The sequence below is a fragment of the Diadema setosum genome, chromosome 22 (genome assembly GCF_964275005.1).
Source record: "Diadema setosum chromosome 22, eeDiaSeto1, whole genome shotgun sequence".
NCBI lineage: Eukaryota > Metazoa > Echinodermata > Echinoidea > Diadematoida > Diadematidae > Diadema > Diadema setosum.
Window position 1 is genome coordinate 29,020,551 of NC_092706.1, and position 24,840 is coordinate 29,045,390.

Genomic DNA, 24,840 nt, shown 5'->3' on the forward strand with positions numbered 1-24,840 from the left:
TGGCGCACCAGGTGCATCCGGGACACCTGGACAAATAGATAAAACAGAAAGAGAACATACTGACATATATAAACAAATAATTATATTATAAAGCGTCGTTAACGGTATAATGTGCAACGACAAGTATCTATTGATCTCAACTTGATGAGGAGGTCATCCTGAGCATATATGCAAAACGCAGGTTTTGGAGTCACTGTCGTTTGTCTCTAGGGAAAAAGTTTATCATGGCAGATAGCAGAAGAGATATAGTTAGAAAAATAGATAATTATAGACAGATAAAGAGATAGATAGATAGATGGACAATGAGATAGATCGATAGACAGACACATAAATAGATATAGAGATAGATATGCAAATACAGAGAAAGAGATAGATAGAGAGAGATAGATAGAGAAAGATAGATAGATTGATAGATAGGTATAGAGATATAGAGATAGATATAGAGATAGATAGATATAGAGATAGATAGATGGATAGATAGATATAGAGATAGATAGATAGATAGAGGGGGAGGGGAGGAGAGAGAAAAAAAATGGGGGAGGAGGAGGAGGATCCTTGTTGCCTTACCATATGGCTTCTTTGCCTTGACTGGTCTGCATGGTTCACTGGGCTGGCTTTGTCCTGCCTTGTTCTCCGCGATGACCCGGAAGCTGTATTCCGATCCTTCCCTGAGGTCATCCAAGGTCAGCTTAGTGTCAGTCACGGATTCTTTTGTGACGACAACCCATCGCGTCATAAAGTCCTCCTTCTTCTCCACGATGTAGCCTGTGATTGGACTGCCTCCATCGGAAGTGGGCGGAGTCCAGGTCAAGGTGACTGACGTTTCAGTGACGTTGCTTGTTTCGGGACGAGATGGCGGGCCTGGTACGTCTGTTTGTGCGTGACACAATACAGTGAGTGACCTTTGTTATTCTAAAAACATCATTTTATGATTTAGCGATACACCATAGGCAATAATCGCAATTGATCAGTTATAATTGATCATGATGTATTCTGAATCACAACTTTATGTAATTCATGAATAAAATCTGTCTTGCAGGCAAAACATCAAGTTGAAAGCAATGGTACTACATTGTACTGGTGATGTATGATGTTATCTATGTCTCATGACTACTGAAAAAGTTCACTCCATGTCATCTAATTCATTCATTTCGCCGTTGATGGAAGAGTCAATTTCACGATTATAAAGATATTTTAAAGATGCATGGCACTGTGCGTCTTGCTCAACGATAGGAATGTACAACCAATACATGTATATAATTTTGAAAACAACATTAGGTGAAATAACATGTACATTTTTCAACTTCAGATTACGAAAACAGACGTCCTTCTTGAGCACACTAATGACACAAATCACAATTATCTGGGTTCATTTCTTCTCATATAATAGCCCCATACAACACTTCGGTTTTATGGTAAATCATTGGCAAACTGAATTGTAAATGAAGCACTGTTGTCGTTGTTGTCATTAATAGTAGAGTTGACAAAATGCATCCTGACATGTTTCTGCAGTGATCTATTGTCTTTGTTCATGTCAATTCATGGGTTAAAACGTTTCAAGAAATGTCAATAAAAGACTTTTGAGGTGGACACTCAACGCAAAAATATAATGAGAACTATTTCAACAGAAAACTACTTTGAAAGTCTTTTTTTTTCATCATCGGATAGTCTGACATACGGAGGTGCTGCCATGGCAGCACAAAACTTACCATACGGGTCCTTGGCTACCACGGGTCTTGTCGATAGACTTGGCTCTCCCACACCTGCTTTGTTCTCGGCCCGGACCTGGAACTCGTATTCAGATCCTTGCCGCAAGCCGGTCACCTTGTAGATGGTCTTGTTTGGCCGGCCCAGTGTGGACCACCGGACGCTGAATCTGTCCTTCATCTCGACGACGTAGTTTGTGATGGGACTACCTCCATCGAACTCGGGTGGCTCCCAGGTCAGAGTGAGGCCGCTCTTGGTGACATTGGACACTTCCGGTTGTCCAGGTACTTCCGGTACATCTTAGTGGGAGAAAAAAAAAGTAGGAATATGATCTACTAGGTACGCAATTTTTCTTTAAATTTATATTCACTGTCACTGGTTCATCAGAGCACACAAGGTCCAAAGTGCTTATAAATGAGAGTGACCTCCCTCATAATACATACAGATATATAATGATGTAAAAATAAATGTGCATATTTACATCTATGCCATCAAATACATTCTAATGAACATATTTTACAATATTGTATGGCCTTTATAAGGTTACGAAGAGATAAATATTCCAGTAATGATTAGACTAAAAGGACACAATTTGAATAAACATGCAAATCATTCTTGCTTATAGCTCACATTAAGCACATTTCAAATGTCTCAACAGTATCACTATTATCATTTGCCCCCTCCCGATCTGACTGGGTTAACGTTCCATCTTGTCTAAGATTAGCCTCTAGATTAAACTTGGAAAGAACTGAGATAACTCGATCTTGCCATTTTTATAACTGTTGAGCTTCCACTCACCATAGGGTGGTTTAGCGATGACAGATTTGCTGGGCTCACTGGCAACACTCGCTCCCGACTTGTTCTCGGCGATCACCCTGAACTCGTACTCGCGCTTTGGCGCTAAGTCCGTCACGGTGAAGGCGGTGTCGGTGATGGGGGCCCTGGTGGCCTTCACCCACCGGTCCCTGTCCGGTTCGCGCTTCTCCACGATGTAGTTGGTCACGGGACTGCCTCCGTCAGACTCCGGAGGCGACCACGTGAGCGTGACCGAATTTTCCGTCACTTTCTTGACGTCAGGTTTGGAGGGCGCCTCGGGCGGCTTGATGGTGAAAGTCGCCGCGCTGCTTGGGCTGCTGCTACCGGCTTTGTTCACGGCGACCACCCGGAAGTCACATTCCTGATTTTCCTTCAAGCCAGTGACTCGGAATTTACAGTCCGTGATAGGTGTCTGGTTGACAGGTGTCCATCTTGGACTATACCGGTCCTTCTTCTCGATGATGTAACCAGTGACGCTGGATCCACCGTCGGAATCGGGCTCGGTCCAGTTCAGCGTCACTGCAGTCGGACTGATGTCGCTGATCTTGATCGACTGGGGTGCTGTGGGTACGTCTGTGATGATGGGAAAAGGTGTCGTTAGTAATCTAGACCTTCCAGGAAGTTTGGAAGAGTGCAAACAGGTGCTACCATTATCAAACCTTATGTGGTAATGGCCAGTAAAGTGAATCTTACTGCATCACAGAACAGTCTGTGTTCTTATGCAAAGATCTGAACTTGAGCAATTTAGCTTTACTTAATGCAACATGCCATTTTTCAGAAACTTATCTAAGATCAGTTCAGATTTACTCTCAATGTATTGTTGCAGAACGTCCCACAGTTAACATGCAAGGTTTTTGTTTCATATTGCTCTTTTCAGTTCTTTGATCTTTGCCATAAAAAGAGAAACATCGCGTTCAAAATAGTATCCTTTTATTTTGTTTTTTTTTTACCAGAGTAATCTTATTTAAAAAAAAAGAAAGAAAACAAACAACAAGAAAACAATGGTCTCGGAACTGACATGATACTTTATAGGAAAGCTTACTGTATGGCAGCTTAGCCTTCGTGACAGGCGTCGGGCTCGAGAATTTTCCGACTCCGGCCATGTTCTGGGCGGCGACCCGGAACTCGTAGTCGCCGTTCTCCTTGAGACCAGTGACCTTGAAGCTCAAGCTCCTAGTCTTGGTGGCAGGTGTCCAGCGTGAGCTGTAAGGCTCCTTCTTCTCTACGATGTAATCGGTGATGGGGCTTCCCCCGTCAGAGAAGGGTGGCTGCCAGCTGAGGACCATGGAGTCATTTGTGACGTCAGAGATGGTAGGTGTGTCCGGCTCATCGGGAACATCTTTGAAAAAATAAAAATATTGATTTTAGTTTGTATTTTTTTCCAAAGTATTCAGTAAATATGGATAAGAAAAGATCACATGACATGGTGCTGTGTGAAATCACAAGGTTGTTGGCTTTGAAAATTAGATTGTGCCAGTATTACCATTACTCTAGCCTTGCTACTGCTCAAATTACGTTTAAAATCATCAGTTGTAATGAATGTATAATGAGTTTGATCTCCGTTACGTATTTGTGGACCGGCATTGTAGTTGGGGTGGGGGGGGGGGGAAGGGAGGAGAGGGGTGAGGGAGGAAGAGAACTCAAGCCATCGCTTACCAAATGGCAATTTAATGAGAACAGCGTCTGTAGCATCACTCGGTGGCCCAACGCCAGCTTTGTTCTCTGCACTGACCCGGAACTTGTACTTGCAGTTGAGGCTCAAATCGCCCACGACGAAGTTGGCTTCCCGCATAGCGGTCCGGTTGATCCTCACCCACTGATCTTTACCGACCTCGCATTTCTCCACGAAGTAGCCAGACAGACGACAACCGCCGTGGTCAGTAGGAGGAGTCCATCTCAAGTCCACGGACTTCTCTGTCACGTTGTAGATCTCGGGCGTGCCTGGTTGACTCGGTAGGCGGAACTTCAGCGCGACGGAGGGACTGGGCTTACCCTCTCCCGCTTTGTTGAGGGCGATGACACGGAACTCGCACTCGGCGTCTTCAGGGATGTTGGTCACGGTGTACTTGAGGTCCATGATCGGTGAGGATTTTACGCGTTGCCAACGCGAGCTGAATTTGTCCTTTTGCTCGACGTAGTATCCAAGAATGGGTGAGCCTCCATCGTCTCTCGGTGGGGACCAGTTGACGGTGAGGGAGAAGTCCTTGATGTCTGTCAGTTCCGGTGTGTCGGGTGCTCCAGGAACGTCTTTCGTACGAAATAATGAGAAACGTTAAAATTTAAGAATGCACTTTGCCAACTAAAAAAAAAAAAAAAAAACTGCTTGTTTTTATTTTGTTTATTTTGTTATTTTGTTTTTCATCTTCCGAAGACGACTTATTCAGCTGCACAAGCTCGTCTCCCATGGGGTCCAGGGATGTACCTGAGGCTCGACGAAGGTTATCAAATCAAATGCTTTGAAAACCTTCAAGACTGCCATTTTTCGGGAGTAATGGGGTTGATGAAACAAGTCGAAGGTATCACTAATGTCTTCAAAATAGCAGATTATTGGTTTGATGATGATGCTTTAATGAAAAAGCTAATGAAATTGGATGAATATCTGTTTTGAAACATACATGGAAAGGGTAGGTTCGTGTCACTACACCACACACCCTCATTGTACCTACCGAATGGAGATTTGGCTGTATAGGTTCTCGAAGGCTCGCTGGGCTGACTGACGCCAGCCTTGTTCTCAGCGCTAACCCGGAACTGGTACTCCTTGCCCTCTTTCAGACGTGTCACCTACACAAAGAAAGTCAATTCACATTCTGGTCAAAAAAATGTAATTCTGAGTTACATGATGTCGATGTCAATATTGGCAGCTTTAAACCATTGCTACTGATAACGTAACAATAGTTATCTATTCCAACCTTGGTTTTGTTAAACGTGAAATGCGAAACAGAAGTGTATTTACGTTACACTACCCCTGAAAAAAATGGTAAAATGTTTACAGAAATCAACTGAGTATTTGATGCGAAATTCAACACGATTTGTTATTTTCTGAGTTTACCAAAGGGAGTAGAAAACACATCAAATAAAATCTTTACGTGCTGTTTAAGCTTGTCAAATATTACAGAGTAGAGTACAGAAACCATACCTGGAACGTCATGTCGGTTGTCTTGGTGACTGGAGACCACCTAGACGAGAACGGTTCCTTCATCTCTAGGATGTAGGCAGTGATCTTAGCTCCACCGTCGCTGTAGGGTGCCGTCCACGTGACCGTCATTTCGGTCTTGTCGACGTTGGTGACATCAGGACGGTCTGGCTTGTCGGGAACGTCTGGTGAATATGAGGTGACGAAAGTGATTCGATCGGTGATACAACTTTAAACAATATCTAGTACTGCAGCTATTTTGAGAAGGACAGTTATCATAGAACATTAACTTGATGTTGACTGGAGTATTTCTAACCGTCTTCAAGATAACTTACTGTAGCTGCTGACAACTGACATATTTCAGCAGCTTTCTTCAAGTAAACTGTGCAATCCTTTGACTTTACCATGAAATTAATATAATCACACCAAATAATGAATAAGTTGATTTAGAATGTATTATAGTCTTCATCTGATATTAAGTCACGTGTCTTGAATAAACATAATCTTTATCACAGATCTTAATTACCGTATGGTAGTTTTACAACCACACGTGCAGACGGTGCGCTGGGCTCTCCGGTTCCTATCTTGTTCTCAGCCAGCACCCTGAACTCGTATTCGCTTTTTTCTACCAGATCCGTGATCTTCAAGGTGGTCTCTCGGATCGGAGTGCGATTGACCCTAACCCATCGTCCCATGTCCTTCTTCTCGACGATGTATCCCGTTATCGTACTGCCGCCGTCTGATTCCGGCGGCGTCCACGACACGGTGGCCGTGTTTTTGCCGACATCGGACACCTCCGGTGCTCCAGGTGGACCGGGAGGCTTGGCGGTGAGTACGACGGTCTGACTCGGTTTACCCGGTCCAGCCTTGTTGACCGCTGTGATGCGGAACTCCGCGTCTTCGCCTTCCTTCAGACCTTTGACAGTGAAGGTCGTGTCGTCAATGGTATCCTTGGTAACCGGTGACCACCGCGCAGAGAAGCGTTCTTTCTTCTCGACGATGTAACCGGTGACCTTGTCTCCCCCGTCAGAAGAGGGCGGGCTCCATGAGAGATTGACGGAAGTTGGTGAGATGCGTTCGACGGACGGCGAAGCAGGTTCACTCGGAGGATCTGGGTTTCAAGTTCAAGTTCAAGTTCAAGTTCAAGTTCAAGTTCATATTTATTCGTTTTTTCCACAATATACAAATATAAATCTCACTTTCTTAAGTGACAAAAACAATGCATACAATTGTACAGAGAAGGCAACAATAATAGGAAAAAAAAAACTAACAGTAGCGATACATTGCAATAGGTGCTAAGATAACGAAAGTGAAATGGTTTTCAATATATGCATTGTGTGAATTTTTTTTTTTAATTCAAGGGAGAGGGTAAAAGATCTAGGTAAAATTGTGTGCCGTTAATAATCTTACACAAGTATTTTGCAAGTTACTGCTTCTGGTAAACGATCATAACGAGTCACTTGGCATGAAACTCAGATAAACACTTTCTGTATGCCAATATAAGGGACTTTACGGTTGCGATTTGCGCATGTGCAAAATAAAGGTCAATTGAGAATGTTTGTATATTTGCCACTGACATTCAAACGAAAAATATCCTCAGGCAAATGAGGATTTGGAATGTTAAGTTGTGTGTTTCACCTTGTTAGAACGCACAGGTGAAAGTGATTCATCAATAATGTTTAACAAAAGCTACACACACATTTCATTGACATTGATTACAAAGGTGGCATCCTTCAACAACAAAAAAAATGCTCTGTCACAGGTCCTTTCCATGTTATTTGAAAGTCTGTGGTGTAAGGGTCAAATGAGACATGAGCTAACTATGAACTCCCTTATTGTGTAATACGAAATATGTAACCTAACTCGTAATTACTGGTTCAAAGACTAAATCAACATTTAAATGGTTATCTCATTCTCATAACTAATGTTTTTACATTTGCAGTATTGGAGAGGGATGTCTTTGTAAGCTTCGGACAATGTGAAAATCAAACTTGCACAATTGTACATGCATTTCTATTTACTAAGCATGGATGTTAGATGCTAGATGATATGACTTTGATCATCGTGCAGGACGAAAAAAGTTTCAACAAATATCATACATGAGTGTATGCCAACCGAGTCATCAAAAACCTATTACTGAATTATTAAATTATGAATAATCATGTTAATGAAAACATATTTTTGTGTGCACTACGGAGTCGGGCTGGTCATAATCAGCTGCTTTCGTAGGTCCCTGGCAAACCACTTTTGGTTGGGTGCAGCCATTTGTCTGCATTATATATTGTGTACCCTTGCACGCATGATAGATATAAAGATATTATAAATAATCTTTGGCATGATATCCATCGGATTATAATATAGCATTCATAATGAATATATGTATTGTGCATTGATGGTAGAAAACATTATAATTATAATATATCTATTCATCGTATTTTTGCTAGTCAGGAGTTACTTGAATATTTGAAAAAAAGAAATGAAAAAACACAGATATGTTTAAATTGTCTGTACCAAAGAAATTGCTTTATATTGTGTTGAAGTAATAATTAGGCATTTCATCCATCCTCTGTATAATTATGTTGCTTCGAGAAATCTTCAATAAATTCTATCATTTGAAAAAAAAAAAAGGTCATCAAAAACTAAACCGAGTACACGCCTATTGCAGTATAATTATACACTTTCATTAACAATTACATTGTTAGCAAGAAAGTGCAATTCATGGTATATGGCAGAATACTTCGGGGGGTAATGAATAAACTCATTCCTTTCAATGTAGAACCTTGAAATGCATGCTAACATTTTAACAGGAATGTACTTCCAGGAAATTAACAAATCAGACAACAGACTTACTGAATGGATACTTAGCCGTGACTGTGATTGGCTCGCTTGGCTTGCCGGGACCCGCCTTGTTGTGAGCAACGACCCGGAATTGATAATCGCTCTTCTCCTTCAGGTTGGGGACGGTGGCGGAAAGTGACGTGACAAGATCCTCTCGCACGCTGGTGAAGCGACTGCTGAATTTGTCCTTCATCTCCACGCTGTAGCCGATGAGCGGACTTCCCCCGTTCGACAATGGAGCAGTCCATGTCAACGTCACGGAGGTCGGCGAGATTTCTGCCGCAGTCAGATTTCTGGGCGCATCGGGTGCGTCTATACAACAAATCAGGGTCAAGTTATGGTTTCAAATTGAGCCACGCAGAGCGGACATATGACGTTTTCACAGTTTATCCCAGATGCAATACCCCAAGATATATGACACAAAACTGCGACATCTTCTACCATAGAGGCACAGGCACGAGATAGAAATATTTTCACAAACAATTTATTCTCTTTTATGTGATCATCTACCACTTCTGTAAAGTGGTGTTTGTTACCACATAGTCACAAGAGTCTTGGAATGCGTGTTGCTACTGCCAGATATAGAAAATTAGCTTACAATGTATCAACTCAAAAGGACAACAGACTTACCGTAAGGGGGTTTGGCAATGAACCGTTCTGATGGGAGACTGGGTTCACCTAGGCCAACCTTGTTCTCTGCCATAACCCGGAACTCGTACTCGTTCTTCTCGACAAGGTCTTTGACTGTCATGGTAGTCTCCCGTACAGGCGTTCTGTTGACGCGAACCCATCGGTCACGGCCTCTCTCTCTCCTTTCCACCACGTAACCGGTGACCTTGCTTCCCCCGTCAGAACTTGGTGGAGTCCACGTAAGCGTTGCCGAGGTCTTGTCCACATCGCTGACTTCAGGCGCGCCTGGAGGTCCCGGTGGGTTGATGGTGATCACCGCTGTCCTGCTCGGGGAACCTGTGCCGGCTTTGTTCACGGCGCTGATGCGGAACTCGACTTCCTCGTCCTCGGGTAGACCGCGGACAGTGAAGGAGGTTTCGTCGATGGCATCGGTGGTGACCGGGGTCCAGGAACCTGACTTGAGCTTCTTCTCGATGATATAGCCAGTGACTTTGGAGCCTCCGTCAGATCGGGGCTTATTCCACGTGAGCTCCACGCTCGTCGGTGATACACGCTTGATCTCTGGCTCACTGGGGGCTTGTGGAGTATCTAATTTTTAGAGTAATGCAAAGACAGACAGTAAGAAATCAATTTCAAACAAAAGGTTCATCAATGTGCATCATTTTGTCGAATGAAATACCGTACCTAAGTCTTGATAAAACGGACTCAAACGCTCATATTTCAATTGAACAGACAAACAAATAAACAAGTTCAAACACACTTCTGTCAGCTGCATAATCTATAGGTCAAAGGTCTATGGATTGTAAGATGTGGTGAGCGGTAACCATCAAATTTTACTCCCCCTCAGATGTTTTCATGCATTGTATTCAGAAGTATTTTAGAATTTTGAAAAAAAATCCAAAATTATACGTAAATTGCAAGAGCAAATATTATTTGCTTTCCATACATGTTACGACAATCGAGAAAAGGACCCTGATGTGAAGTAGGGCCTACATGTATAGAGTATCATAGCAATGACAGTTATTTTATAAGGTTCATTTAACAAGATTGCAATTGACACGTATCTTTCTACAGCTTTGTCATCGTTTTAACATGGTTAAAGGAGTTAATTATCTTTTATGTGAGGGTTTATTAACCAACGATAATAAGACCTTGTTCAGAAACTAAAACTGAATAGCACTAAGCTAAATGTAATTTATGTGCATTAATAAACAAAATCTTTAAAAACACACCGAATTCATATTTGGCAGTAAAGCTGTACACTGGGCTAGGTTCGCCAGGGCCTGCCTTGTTCACTGCGATCACTCGGAACTGGTACTCGTTATTTTCCTTCAAGTTCTTCAGCTGGAACGTCTCCGTGGTGATGGACTCTTCGGCCCGAGTCCAGCGCGAGCTGTACCGGTCCTTGGTTTCTAGGATGTAGGCTGTGATGGGACTGCCTCCATCCGAGTGGGGCGGGGTCCAACTCAGTGTTGCTGAGGTTGGAGTGATGTCGGAACCTACCGGAGCACCAGGTGCACTTGGGACGTCTGTGTTAAGGGGAAAAGAGAGATACATGTAGAGAGGAAAAAGGAGACAAAGAGTGAGAGAGAGGAAGCGAGAGTTGAAAATTTAATCTAAATACTGCAGGGACATCACGAAAGGAAGGGCCTTGCGTTGACATACCATGATCTCTCTTGTGGATGCAAGTAATGCGTTACCACATACAACGTAGAAGACTGTTAAAGAAGACATTGTGATCTTTCAAAAGGCAATGCCCATAAAAAGGTTAGATGTTGTACTCCACAAAAGTGGATGATGCAATTTGTAACTATACCAAGACTAGTGTATATGTTTCTACCGTCATAGTAATAAAGCTTTGATCCAATAGTCTGTCCAATGATATACAAGACTACGTGAGCATGAGGAATAGTTTGAATAGCGTTTTCAACCACTGAAGTCCCACACCGTACCATAAGATTGTACCCGTGTGAAATCTTACCGAATGGAGCCTTGGCAGTAAATCTGACAGAAGTTTCGCTCGGCTCTCCCTGTCCTGCCTTGTTCTCAGCAATGACTCGGAACTCGTACTCGTTCTTTTCGACGAGATCCCTGACCCTCATCGTGAGTTCCTTCATCGGAGTCCGGTTCACCTTGGTCCAGCGGTCGCGTCCTCGCTCCCTCCTCTCCAGAGTGTAACCAGTGACCTTGCTGCCACCATCGGAGTCTGGGGGCGTCCAGGTGACAGTCGCTTCAGTCTTGTCGACGTCGCTGACTACAGGTGTTCCTGGAGGTCCAGGAGGCTTGGCCGAGAGGGTGGCCAATTGGCTAGCCGTGCCAGTACCAGACTTGTTGACGGCGCTCACTCGGAACTCGACGTCCTCGCCCTCGTTGAGACCCCTGACCGTGAAGGAGGTGTCGTCGATGGTGTCTGTCGAGACGGGGGTCCAGCGGGTCGACAGTGGCTCCTTCTTTTCTAGGATGTAGCCGGTGATCGGGGCACCCCCGTCACTCGCCGGCGGAGACCACTTAACCTTTGCTGATGTCTCGGAGACACGGGTTATTTCATCGATGGTTGGCGCTCCTGGTTCGCCTGATTTAACAGATTATCATAAGATATATTAACATAATCAGCAGCATTAACTGCATCTCACAGGGATAAAAGAATACCCTTCAACTCCCTTCAAAGTGAAATTGATTTGATGTTTACTTTAGGCAGTATAACGGCATCAACATATTTGGTATGACCAACTGAAATTTTGGCGATATCAAGGGAATATGAAAACACAGGTTATATGGTTTGACACTGACAAATCTTCATACATATCTATCTATCATTTATATACATAATTATATAGAGAGAGAAAAAAGAGGGAGAGAGAGAGGAAGAGAGGAGTGTAAAAGAGGAACATCAATATCAATTGAATGTAAGATATAATTATGAATCAGCTGGTAAAATTTTGACATTTTGCACAGCGTATAAACATGAATAATAATCATGCAAAAACTCGAACAGGAAATATTGATCATACAACATCCAATATCAAATCGAAACATGAACGAAAGAGCGACTGAGAAAAAGTAAAGATCCATCTCATCTCCATAAAGCAGGCAACGATCCGTCAAGGCTCATATGAATAAAATTCTGTTCGTAAAACTGTGGATTAAATCTAGATTTTTGTAAAACTAGCATTCTCCAGAAGACTATCGTAAATACAAATGGGTCTAACGAACGAAACCTAAACAACTATCATAATTACTATACGTCTCAACAACATGCAAAAGTAAGACAAGTTTTATCAAGGTTCTCTTCTGCATGCCTGACAATGCACCTTAACGTTAGGCTGAGAAAATGTAATGAGGAAGAGATAAGTTACTGGATGGCATGAATTTCAGAAAACGTCATGGTAGAGGAATAATGAAGCCACGGTGTTTAGGTGATAAAATGTTTCAAACATCATGAGAAATAGAACAATCTGATGGGTGGAAAAAACTGAGCATATCACAAGAGCAAAATCATTTATCAACATCTGATAACTGCGAGTGTTCGCTACTAGGGGCATCTTCCAAATATCTTACCAAACGGATATTTAGCCGTGACTTTTGTTTCTTGGCTAGGCTTGCCCTGCCCAGCCTTGTTCTCGGCAATAACCCGGAAAACGTATTCTTCTTTTTCCCGCAGTCCCGTAACTTTGTACTCCGTGTCTGGAATGGACGTCTTCTCAATCTTCGACCAGCGAGAGCTAAACGCTTCCTTCTTCTCTAGGTAGTATCCCGTGATGCGACTGCCGCCATCGGAAGAAGGCGGGCTCCATGACAAGTGGGCACTCTTTGGTGTGACGTCAGACGCGATAGGGGCGGATGGTGGTCCGGGCACATCTGATTTTTTTTTTATGTGGGAATGGTCATTCGAAATGCATGCATCGATGAAAGATGAAGACATGTCATGAAAACTCTCCATCTCGCCCTGTATTCGGGCCACGATGAATGGTAATGAAAACAAGGGAACGAGTCCTTTTCCCCCTCATAATATAAATTATGTATTTCTTTCGAACAGTCTTGTTCTGTTTTTACTGTAATTTCTTATTTGGCGGAGGAAAATATGTAATATTTCTTATCAATTATTAAGTTGTTTTTTTTTATTCAAAGTGTGACTCTCCTTTCCGAAAAAGATAAAAATATTTTTTTTTTTGAAGACCACGTGAGAGGAATTCGTTGAAAACTTAACTCTAACAGTAAAAACTTTAGATTGATGATAGATCTTTACGACAAAGGACAGTTTGCAAATAGTTTTCCCCGACTTTAATCTCACTTTAAGGGGAGTGTAAATGACATTGTCTTCGAAAAATGAAGCATACATGTAAAAGAAATACAATACAAGAATGAAAATAATTGAAGTGCATGCGTTCATAATGCATATAAAAGTATTATTTGTAATGAAATCTAAAGACGTAAGAAACATATCAAGAATACTCGAACATGCTTAGCGAAGAAAATGATAAAAAGTCATGATCTAGGATCTATTCAATGTTATTAGAAACAACGCTAGCAAATAAGAGAAAACTATTCGAAAGAATTCTCTTAGAAATAGAAAAAAAATGTCTAACTTGTTCATGCAAAGAATTCATGCGATAATCAAAATGATGCATGGAATGTCGGAAGTTCTTGAAGGAAACGAGCATAATGATATGGAATATGAAATGGAATTGATCCGTAAAATTCATTATTGAAAGAAATGGAACTGCACAGCCGCGATAATGACTTATTTTATTTGTCATAATTTGAGGAACGTTATATTGAAAGAGACTTTATAATGACCAGGTTCAATTCAGCTCATCCAGTAGGAATATGTAAAAGGCGACTATGCATATTACATCATGAAAATGTTGTGCAAGCGATCAAAAGCTCCTATCCTATAATTATTTCATGTTTTGAAGTATTAATGATTGTGAGCTCTTTATGATGTATGAAATATCTCCGCTACGAACTGCTTCATACACTGACGTCATTCTGACTCCACACAACCTGCTGGCTTTTTGTTCTCATATGTTTGATCTATTCTTGTTCGAGAATAAAGATGATAGAATAAAACTGATCTGAGCTTTTCCGGGGGATGACTTACCAAACGGATGCTTGGCAACAACAGTGGTCTCTACGCTAGGCTTGCTAGGACCAGCCTTGTTCTCAGCGATCACCCTGAACTGGTACTCCATGTTCTCCTTGAGGTTGGTCAGAGTGAAGAATGTCTCGGTCATCAGGTCTTTGTTGACCCTTGACCAGCGAGAGGAGTACTTATCTCTCATCTCCAGGGTGTAGCCGATCACGGGGCTTCCACCATCACGCTTGGGCGGAACCCAGCTGACGGTGGCCGTCGTGGGGGTCACGTCTGATGTTACAGGTGCATCCGGGGCATTGGGCACATCTACCAATGGAAGGACAAAGAACCAAGTATGATGAAATTGTTGAATACGTTTCCAAAGCGTGTCAGTCTCCCTTTGAACATCATACTTTGTGAACCCCACACAAGGATAACCATACACTCTAGAATTTGAAGTTGCGGAATCTTAATTGCTTAATTCGCAATTGGATACTCACCGAATGGTGCTTTCGCCACGAATTTGACTGAAGAGTTGCTCGGCTCTCCGAGTCCGACCTTGTTCTCTGCAATGACCCGGAACTCGTAGTCGTTCTTCTCCACGAGGTCAGTGATCGTCATGGTGGTCTCTGGAATGGGAGTTCTGTTGACCTTTACCCAGCTCCTTCCCTTCTCACGCTTCTCGACGATATAACCAATCACGGTGCTTCCACCATCAGAGGTCGGTTTGGTCCAGTTCAGTGTAGCGCAGGTCTTATCAACGTCGCTGACCTCAGGCATGCCAGGAGGGCCGGGTGGCTTTACGGCCAGGAGAGACACCTCGCTGGGTTTCCCAGATCCAGCTTTGTTGACTGCAGTCACCCTGAACTCTGCATCCTCACCTTCTTTCAGACCCTTGACGGTGAAGGTGGTGCCGTCCACTGAATCTGTGACGGGTGTCCACCTACCCGATTTGTCCTTCTTTTCGATGATGTAACCCGTGACGCTCGAACCTCCATCCGAGCGCGGCGGCGTCCAGGAGAGTTCGACAGATGTTGGTGAGATGCGCTTGATCTCAGGAGCACTTGGTGCTTGTGGCACATCTAATAGGGAGATGAAGATCACATAAGACCTTGATGTATTCTTTCTTTTAATCTAGGTTTTCAAACGTATTATACAGATAAGTACCTTACAATCGATCGTATCCACTTGAACAATGCGATGCTATCTATCATATACGCGACAAATGGAATGATATCAGACAAAAGAAACCACATGTTTTCTTCCTTTTTATGATGTTCCCGTGACCATCGCGCCGTCATCCATTCCCACCGACGGGAGTGCATCAGAGGTTTGCTCAGATGCGAGTAATGACAAGAGCGTCAACATTTTGCGACACTTTCTTACGAAATCGGTAGAGAAAATAGTTTGTATGATGTGAAAAGGAATGGGGACTCACCAAAGCTGTATTTAGCAGTGACTTTGGTCTCCTTGCTTGGTTCACCAGGTCCCGCTTTATTTTCTGCAATCACCCTGTAGGTGTACTCGTTGTTCTCCTTGAGACCCGTCACTTTAAAGGTAAGCTCCATGAAGGAATCCTTGGTAAGCACCGTCCAGCGGGCACTGAAGCGATCCTTCCACTCGATGACGTAATCAGTTATGGGACTTCCCCCATCGGAGGTCGGTTTGGTCCATGTGAGGGTGAGAGATGTTGGGGTGACGTCAGACGCAACGGGTGCTCCTGGGGCACCAGGTACATCTATCGGGCAAACGATTTAAGAAAGTAAGAGTAATTTAACATGTCTAATCGCATGTATACTACTGGTTACTAGTATCTTAAGTTTTGTTTCTACAAGTGTGACAAAGTCATACAAATATATCTCCGGGCGTATTTTGAGGACAAAAGCGTAAGAGAAAATGGGAAGGCAACCACTTGAATTTGTTATATCAAATGTATTACAAAGCAAAAATGACTTGAGAGATATCTATCTAGCATCAATCACTTTACACAGAACTTTCTAAGATGCAATGGATTCTAGGACACGTACCGTAAGGAGACTTCGCTACAAATTTGGCCGAAGGATTACTGGGTGGCCCCAGTCCAGCCTTGTTTTCAGCTATCACCCTGAACTGGTAGTCGCTCCTCTCCACAAGGTCTGTGACTTTCATCGAGAAGCCGTCCACAGGTTTCCTGTTGACACGTACCCATCGGTCCCGGCCCTTCTCACTCCTCTCTACCACGTAGCCAGTGATGGTGCTCCCGCCGTCTGATTCCGGTGCGGTCCAGGTCACGGTTGCCGAAGTTTTGTCGATGTCACTAACTTCCGGGGTACCCGGCGCACTGGGCGGCTTAGCAGCAAGAAGGGTGACTTCACTTGGCTTTCCAGAACCAGCCTTGTTGAGGGCGGTAACTCTAAATTCGACATCCTCACCCTCCGGAAGACCCTTTACGGTGAAGGTGGTGTCATCAACAGTGTCAGTGGTTACTGGCGTCCAGCGACCGGACTTCTCTTTCTTTTCGACGAGGTAGCCAGTCACGTCTGACCCTCCGTCCGAGGAGGGCTTGTTCCACGTCAGCTTGACGGAGGTCGGGGAGATGCGCTCAACATCTGGAGCACCCGGGGCCGTTGGTGTGTCTGCAAGTTCGAAAAGGAAAAGAGTAATATTTCGTACATGCCCTTAACTGGTCATATTTTCCCGTTTACATGGCATCATACTTGATTTTATCCATCGGTACATTTCAACAAGAGATATTATTTCAATATATTTCTCTTCAAGCTTCTATCGAATTGTCATTTCATATCATATAATAATCTTAACATTAAAAGTTCAAATCACAAGATGAAACCACCTATTTTGGCATGCATTTCCCTCAGAATTGAATATTCAGTTGTATTGCTTAAATTTTCCTATACATTTATTGATTTAAACAAGAATGTAGAGACCTGCCTGTCTGTGATGTAAGATTTACAGCGTATTGAAAGCACGTGTATACACCACCATTCCTTCATGTGAATACTGAAAACGGGCAAACTTTTTTTTTTCAATGTTAAACATTTCATCTCTGTTGAAGGAAAGCAAAAACACTCACCAAATTCATACTTGGCCACTACCCTTGTCTCCCTGCTGGGTTCGCTCGGACCGGCTTTGTTCTTTGCTATCACTCTGAATGTGTACTCGCTATTCTCCTTCAGACCTTTGACTGTGAAGGTGAGGTCGGTGAGGGTGTCCTTCGTCACTGGACTGAAGCGGGTGCTGTACTTGTCCCTGGACTCCAGAATATAGCCAGTGATTGGACTACCGCCATCGGAGTCTGGCGCGGTCCAGGTTAGGGTGACGGAGGTTGGTGAGATGTCAGATGCCTTCGGCGCTCCTGGTTCACTTGGGACATCTGAGTGAGGAGCAGATAAAGTAGTGTTGAAAAGAACAAAGTATTGACATATAAAGAGTTGATATAATTGCAAGAGAGCTTAAAAAAGGTTTCTTCTTTTTCTTCTTCTTCTCGTCCACTTAGAATTGATGCAGTACGCTGCAGGTAAGTCAGACTCCCATACACTCTTTTTTCTTCTGATGTCTCTGGTGGTGGCCTCAGGGTGTTGTACATGGGAGGAATTTGTATGGTACCATGTGTATGGACTCGCACAGAAATGAACTCAAACAAATTATTTCACAAGTGTAATAAAAAATAGAATAAAGCCTGCTCAACGCTATCTGTGCCACGGACTTTGGACAATGTGAACAGTGCTACTGATTTTTTACTGTAGTAGTATGCACTCAAAGCACACAAAGTGTTAAGGTACGTCAACTGTCGGTATTCATTTTGCCTATACACTGCTCAAAGAAATTGGAAATGACAGCAGACAAAAGACGGTGTACTCTACGTTTCTTTCTCAAAGAATTCAACCACTACTGATTCTAAGGTATATGTGAAAGCGTAATGTTGTGTTGTGTTGTGAAATAACATTCAAGTTCTGTTACTTACGAAATGGAGCCTTGGCAACGAAGCTAGCTGAAACGGCACTGGGCTCTCCTGGGCCTGCTTTGTTTTCAGCTATGACCCGGAACTCATAGGCATTCTTTTCCACAAGGTCAGTCACCTTCATGCTGACTTCCGGTGTGGGTTTTCGGTTGACTCTGACCCAGCGGTCGCGACCCTTCTCCCTCTTCTCAACGATGTAACCCGTCACGGGACTTCCTCCGTCCGTTTCAGGCGGAGTCCAAGACACCGTGGCCGTCGTTTTCTGGACGTCGCTGACCTCAGGTTTGCCGGGTGCGCTGGGAGGCTTTGCAGAGAGAATGGTGACATCGCTGGCCGTACCAACGCCTGCCTTGTTGACAGCGCTGACTCGGAACTCGACGTCCTCTCCTTCTTTCAGTCCACGGATGACGAAGGTCGTGTCCGATATCGAGTCCTCAGTGACCGGTGTCCACCTGCCTGACTTGTCCTTCTTTTCTACGATGTAGCCAGTGACGGAGGACCCACCGTCCGATGTTGGAGGGGTCCAGTCTAACTGGACTGCTGTAGGAGACAGCCGCTTTACCTCGGGTGATGAAGGAGCTTTAGGAGCCTCTGTGAAAAAGGAAGGGGAAGGAAGGGATCTCATCAGATATGAAGTCATAACGTAATTATTTCCTCATCTCAACTACACTCTGTCCTTGCAAATATATTGGTTAACGTGTTGTCACATAAATCATTTATATTTTGTTATATATTGGAAAAGGCAAAATCCATGGTAAGAAATGAGAAGCTGTCAGTATGCGTTTCTCAGAAGATTTTCTTTTTTTTTCTTTTTATAAAAAGGTGTGGTCATTTAAAACAAATATTTGATCAAAAGTCTCTGTAACATAAAGCAGTGGGACGTGATTAATCTTTCGAGGCTACATTAAACCGCGTTTTTCCCATAAAATTGATTTGAGAAGGAAATTCATGCTTTGACTTCATTCCGTATCATTCTGTATCACAAATCTTTAAAATCATGTTCATTTCATTCTTCAGAAAGGAAAGCGGATTGACACTGAAATGCATAATTTCTGACACGTGATTGGCTAGTACTACCCAACACAGATGTGTAGTGATGATATTAATTTTTTTTTTATGAATGGCACTCTCCTTTAGTAAATATTTCAATATTGACCAATTTCACTTAAAAATCCATAGCTTGCACTGTTACTCCGACAAAAATATTGATATTTGACAACGCATACCATGTTCATGCACTCATGAACCAAACCAACATGATCATATGAGATGACTTTCAAATGTAATTATGTTGTGAATCTGGGAGTTGATTTCTGGATAATCTTTTTCACAACAATGGAAAAATAAAATGATATTTCACAGTACGAACATGACAAAAACACAATAAGGGTGATTGGGAGGCCTTGTAGTTTACCAAATGGAAATTTGGCAGTCACTTCGATGGTAGGGCTGGGTTTGCTCGGCCCAGCAAGATTGTGGGCCACCACGCGGAATTGGTAGGTCTCATTCTCCTTGAGCTTCTTGATGGGCAAGGTGAGCTCTTTGATCGGTTCTTTGTTGGAGGGGACGAACCGCGAACTGAACGGCTCCTTGATCTCGACGGTGTAACCGGTGACTGGACTTCCGCCATCGTACGGTGGCGCTGTCCAGGTCACAGTACACGAGGTCGGGGTCATTTCGGAGGCAGTTGGCTTACTTGGTGCCTCGGGAACGTCTATTTTGTTTGTTTGTTGTTCGTTGAACGTTTCGATGATGAGGACGATAAGGTGATAATGAGAGGAAATGGAATTGAGAGAGGATGCATGTAATCATGTGCATGCATGGGAGAACATCTTATGACGAAGGGTAAAACCTGACTGAAAGGAGGGCAAATGCATTTGCAATTTTTATGTGAACGATTCAGTAACCTTTAAGCGCACTTTACAGTGCTTTCTTCGCCGACAGGAGTAGGTGTCTGGAAACTGATTGTTGATGTACAGAAACTACTTAATCTCCCTAATCCCTATTGTGTTATTATGGCCTTCCTGTTGAACTTAAGTACATTGCTAAATCTCGGTGGGCTTGCTTTACTTTACAATCAGGCCAAGTTTGGATCAATCACAAAATTCGTTGTACAGAAACTTGTCAATTATTTTCAAAACCTGAAACATTTTCTGTGAAAAGAAATTGAATTTGCAATCTTTAACACAATACTTGATTGTTCGCTGGACAATATGATTTGAAAGTTAACTGGTATAAAATCACAGGTAACTATCTTAACTAATAATGTATCTCGAAAAAATGTAATGACTTTTTCAAACCCATGACTAGTGTATTACATTCATGTCAATGGACTAATCATGCAGGAATCAAACAAGCAGTCTTCAAGTGTAAAGTTTCAAAACAGATGAAAAGTCACAATGACTCGAGAAGAAGTCATGCCGCTGTAGGTAAGTGGAAGATAATGCTATATCATTTCCGGCTTACCGAACTGATGCTTGGCAACGAATTTGGTCTCGTGACTAGGTTGACTCGGGCCAGCCTTGTTGACTGCGATGACTCTGTAGTGGTACTCGTTGTTTTCCGTCAGGTTACGTACGCTGAAGGTGGTCTCCGAAATGGGTTCCTTGGTAACCTTGGTCCATCGAGGGCTGTACTTGTCCTTGACCTCCAAGATGTATCCGGTGACTGGGCTGCCTCCGTCCGAGTCGGGTGGTGACCATGACAACGTGGCTGATGTTGGCGTAATGTCGGATGCCAAAGGAGCATGTGGGGCCTCGGGAACATCTTTAGGGTATTCATAGTGAGATTTAAAAAAAATACACACATAATCATGTTCGAGGATTCTGCTCATAAAATTGTTAGTATCGAAATGAATGCGATAAAATCAGATCATTAACATGAATTCTACAAGAGTACGAAAATTCAGGAAGTTCTTTTCAAAACAACGACGACCATTCTTTGTAGTTGTTTGTCTAAAGTAGAATGAGTTGAACCTGGTATGAACTTATTTGACTAAGCACTGAACACTAGATATTTTCTGTTGTAAGTTGGTTAGGGTGAGAAAGACAAATAATATTGCGGTATCTTTTGCAGAACTATTCTTCTTTGAGTTTCACACATTTTGTTTGTTTCATAACGCTAATGACAATACTACGGATGTTTAGTCAAGATATTTTTCCCTTACCGTATGGTGCCTTCGCGACGAACCTAGCAGACGGACTGCTGGGCTCACCAGGTCCCACCTTGTTCTCGGCAATCACCCGGAACTCGTACTCATTCCTCTCTATCAGGTCATTAACCTTCAACGTAGTCTCGGCCACCAGAGCCTTGTTCACCCTCGTCCACCTGTCTCGTCCCTTCTCCCTCTTTTCCAACGTGTAGCCGATTATTTGGCTACCTCCGTCCGACGTAGGGGGCGTCCAAGTCACCGTCGCAGAGGTCTTGTCGATATCGCTGACATCAGGGACGCCGGGGGCACCGGGCGGTTTGGCAGCAAGAGTAGCAGATTGGCTTGGCTTGCCGGTGCCTGCCTTGTTGACAGCGCTCACTCTAAACTCCACATCCTCACCCTCTTTTAGCCCCTTGACAGTGAACGATGTCTCTGAGGTGGAGTCGGTGGTAACAGGAGACCATCGGGAAGACATCTTGTCTTTCTTCTCCAGGATATACCCTGTGACTTCGGAGCCTCCATCTGACTTAGGAGGTGACCAGGCTACCGTGGCCGAAGTTGGGGACTCTCGAGTGACGCTCTCAATAGTGGGTGGTTGGGGTGTATCTGTTATACGAAAAAAAAAAACCAAAACAAACAAGTATTAAGATATGTACTAATTAGGCATATCTCCGCGAGACTTATAGAACATCCAAACTGAAGTGTGTTGTGTTGAGTTAAATGTCGCGACAGTTGGATTTGGCAACTGGCACAGATGGAAAATCAGAATAGATGTTAAGCCTAATGCGTAACTGTCCTAAAAGGAGAGGCAGAAAAAAATGAATTCGATCACTGTAATAACTTCGAATATTAATAGAGTAACAATGTACATACCGAATGGATACTTGGCTGTCACGCTGACCTCCTGGCTCGGTTTGCCCTGTCCAGCCTTATTCTCTGCAATGACTCGGAAGTGGTAGTCATTGTTCTCCTTCAGGTTCTTGACGGTGAAAGTGAGGTCTGTGATGAGATCTGTGCTGACCTTGGTAAAGCGGGAGCTGAACTTGTCCTTCATCTCAACGATGTAGCCCGTTAGAGGGCTCCCTCCATCGGAGTCTGGCGCAGTCCACGTCAATGTCACTGTGGTTGGAGTCGTGTCTGAGGGAGTTGGCTTGCCAGGTGGACCCGGGACGTCTATAAGGCAGGTGGAGAAATGCACATTGTCATGCTGTTAGTCACAACTAGGTATGGTTACTAACTGTGACGTAAAAAAGGTCTCACCATTACTGCCTCCAGCTGAGTTTCTTACCTTCGCCGAGGGAATATTTTTGCCGGCATTGGTTTGTCCATTTAGAAGAAAATAGTTCAAAAGGTTATGGACGGATATGAATGAAATTTTCACGAATAGTTGACAGTGGCACATAAAATAGAGGATTAACGTTTTGTTGTGATCTGGATCGCCGTATGGATGGCGGACTATAATATAATATAATATAATATAATACAATATGATATGGTGGAAATCACAATATGCGTGGAAATGAGCAGCTACTTGGCAGAGGTCTGTACGTGCTCTCTGGGTGCATTTTACAGTTTTTATCTAATTGGAATTACTCAAATGTGGGGTATTTTGTCCTCGAAATAAAACATTTTGGATGAACATTACGTAACTGACGTTACTATTCTACGTGCAAATTATGTGAGAATCATATCGAGAGATCCACATGGTGCGGCGGTGCATGGTGGTGCATATGTGTTTGAATGTTTATGTGTGTGCGAGCCTGTGTCAGAATGTATTCACTGTAGCGTTGGAGTAATGTATCTTCAGAGCTTTGTAACATTCATCCTTACCGTAAGGCGGCTTGGCGACAAACGGCTTGCACGCGTCGCTAGGTTTTCCTGGGCCGGCCGGGTTAACAGCCGTCACACGGAACTCGTACTCGTTGCCCTCCTTCATATCCTTGACCGTGAGAGTGGTCGTGTCTGCGCTGACCTGTCCGGATTTGGTCCAGCGAGTGCTAAAGCGATCCTTCCTCTCGATCACGTACTCGGTGATATCGGCACCACCATTGTTCTCAGGGGGTGACCATTCCAAGTTGACGGAGGTCGCCGTAATGTCGGACGGTACCGGGGTACTGGGTGGTCCGGGCACATCTAGTTAACACAGACAACATTTTGAACATTGACTTACAAAGGGATCTGTCCATCGTGTATGCATGCAGAAGGGTTAGAAAAAGGTAAAATATCGGTTTCTATTTTCTTGCTTTCAGTCTCAGATGTATGGATGTCGTCAAAAGTACATATCTTTCGTTATACAGACGTAAAGATTTCCAACACTTCGCACGGTCATACCTTGCCATTCTTTATGCAGCAACTTGCTACGAAATATGATATCTAAATACACCACATACATAGGAGATATATCTACGCCTTGCATTATGATTGCAATGCAACTGATTGCAGTTGATAAACGTTTTTGTTGTTGTTGTTTTTGTTTGTTGTTTTCTGGTGCAGAATTTATGATCGCAACTACGATGAAAATGCATTCGATGAAACAACCAGAAATTAAGTCTATCATAGACTTACCAAACGGCAGCTTGGCCTTGAGAGCGTCAGACGGAAGACTGGGTGGTCCTACTCCAGCCTTATTCACAGCACTGATGCGGAAATCGTAGACGCTGCTCTCGGTGAGACCAGTAACTGTGAACGTAGTCTCGGGAACAGGCTCTTTGTTCACTTTCGTCCACTTGTCGCGGGACTTGTCTCGCTTTTCGATGACGTAACCCGTGACCTCTGACCCACCATCGTCATCAGGTGGGGACCACGTGAGACTGATAGAGGTTCGGTCCACGTTGGTCGGAATAGGAGGAGGAGGAGCTCCCGGTTCATCTATAGAACATGTTGTAATGAGGAGCAGTCAGAAATCGGCATCGTGTCAGATCATAAGATCTACTACACTTAACAACTTTACAGTTATGCAATTTGCAATTCTAATATGTTCCACTGAATCGGATTGACACCTAAATATTTCGTTAAGTATATTCTAGGACCAAGTTGTGTTTACGGTTGAAAGGTGTTACACCATTATTACAAGGAGCTTAATGTTGAAATAGAGCAAACTCATCACACCAATTATCCGGATGAGTTTAAAGTTCAGGAACTACCACCAAGATACTACTACGACATGTTATAAATGCGGTCTCACCGTATGGTGGTTTTGCTTTCTTTGGCTGGGTAGCGGGACTGGACTCGCCAACACCTGCGGCGTTCTCTGCGCTGACCCGGAACATGTAGCTTGTGCCCTCCTTGAGGTCATTCAGGGTGAGGGTCAGCTCCGTGACCAGCTCTTCCTTGTGGGCCTTGGTCCAGCGCTTCCGGTCAGCGTCGCACTTTTCGACGATGTAGCCGAGGATTTCGGCTCCCCCGTCATCTTCGGGCGGAGTCCACGTCAGCGTCATACGAGTCTTGTCGACGTCGCTGATGTCGGGAATACCGGGCGGACCAGGAACGTCTGTCGATATCAATGACATCGGCGTTATCACCATTACACTGGT

The 24,840-nt window shown here is 43.6% G+C and overlaps 2 protein-coding genes across 2 annotated transcripts; both read right to left on the reverse strand.

Moving 5' to 3' along the window:
* Positions 1 to 602: 602 nt before the first annotated feature.
* LOC140245278 (twitchin-like) lies at positions 603 to 6,351 on the reverse strand. Its single transcript, XM_072324862.1, has 9 exons — positions 6,207 to 6,351; positions 5,660 to 5,841; positions 5,190 to 5,304; positions 4,180 to 4,770; positions 3,566 to 3,862; positions 2,506 to 3,096; positions 1,710 to 2,006; positions 704 to 870; positions 603 to 668 (listed from the first exon to the last, which is right to left on the reverse strand). The coding sequence occupies exons 1-9, from the start codon at positions 6,349 to 6,351 to the stop codon at positions 603 to 605; spliced, it is 2,451 nt and encodes an 816-aa protein (XP_072180963.1).
* A 2,890-nt stretch (positions 6,352 to 9,241) lies between these two features.
* LOC140245279 (twitchin-like) lies at positions 9,242 to 24,816 on the reverse strand. Its single transcript, XM_072324863.1, has 18 exons — positions 24,492 to 24,816; positions 23,873 to 24,175; positions 23,138 to 23,440; positions 22,181 to 22,480; positions 21,323 to 21,913; positions 20,623 to 20,922; positions 19,571 to 19,798; positions 18,160 to 18,747; positions 17,269 to 17,568; positions 16,226 to 16,813; positions 15,637 to 15,936; positions 14,699 to 15,280; positions 14,226 to 14,525; positions 12,683 to 12,982; positions 11,106 to 11,696; positions 10,357 to 10,653; positions 9,323 to 9,712; positions 9,242 to 9,267 (listed from the first exon to the last, which is right to left on the reverse strand). Exons 1-18 carry the CDS (start codon positions 24,814 to 24,816, stop codon positions 9,242 to 9,244), a joined length of 6,612 nt encoding a protein of 2,203 aa, XP_072180964.1.
* Between the last annotated feature and the right edge of the window lie 24 nt (positions 24,817 to 24,840).

What these genes read in the sequence shown, in the direction of transcription:
- LOC140245279 (XM_072324863.1), bottom strand. Translation starts at nt 24,816, where the DNA reads ATGTCATTGATATCGACAGACGTTCCTGGTCCGCCCGGTATTCCCGAC. An exon ending in CACTGCTAAATACAGCTTTG is followed by an intron (nt 15,281 to 15,636) that starts GTGAGTCCCCAT and finishes TCTCCCTATTAG; the next exon opens with ATGTGCCACAAGCACCAAGT. An exon ending in TGTTGCCAAGCATCCGTTTG is followed by an intron (nt 12,983 to 14,225) that starts GTAAGTCATCCC and finishes AAAAAAAATCAG; the next exon opens with ATGTGCCCGGACCACCATCC.
- LOC140245278 (XM_072324862.1), bottom strand. Translation starts at nt 6,351, where the DNA reads ATGGGACGATGGGTTAGGGTCAATCGCACTCCGATCCGAGAGACCACC. An exon ending in GCCCAGCGCACCGTCTGCAC is followed by an intron (nt 5,842 to 6,206) that starts GTGTGGTTGTAA and finishes CATATTCACCAG; the next exon opens with ACGTTCCCGACAAGCCAGAC. An exon ending in TACAGCCAAATCTCCATTCG is followed by an intron (nt 4,771 to 5,189) that starts GTAGGTACAATG and finishes TTCGTACGAAAG; the next exon opens with ACGTTCCTGGAGCACCCGAC.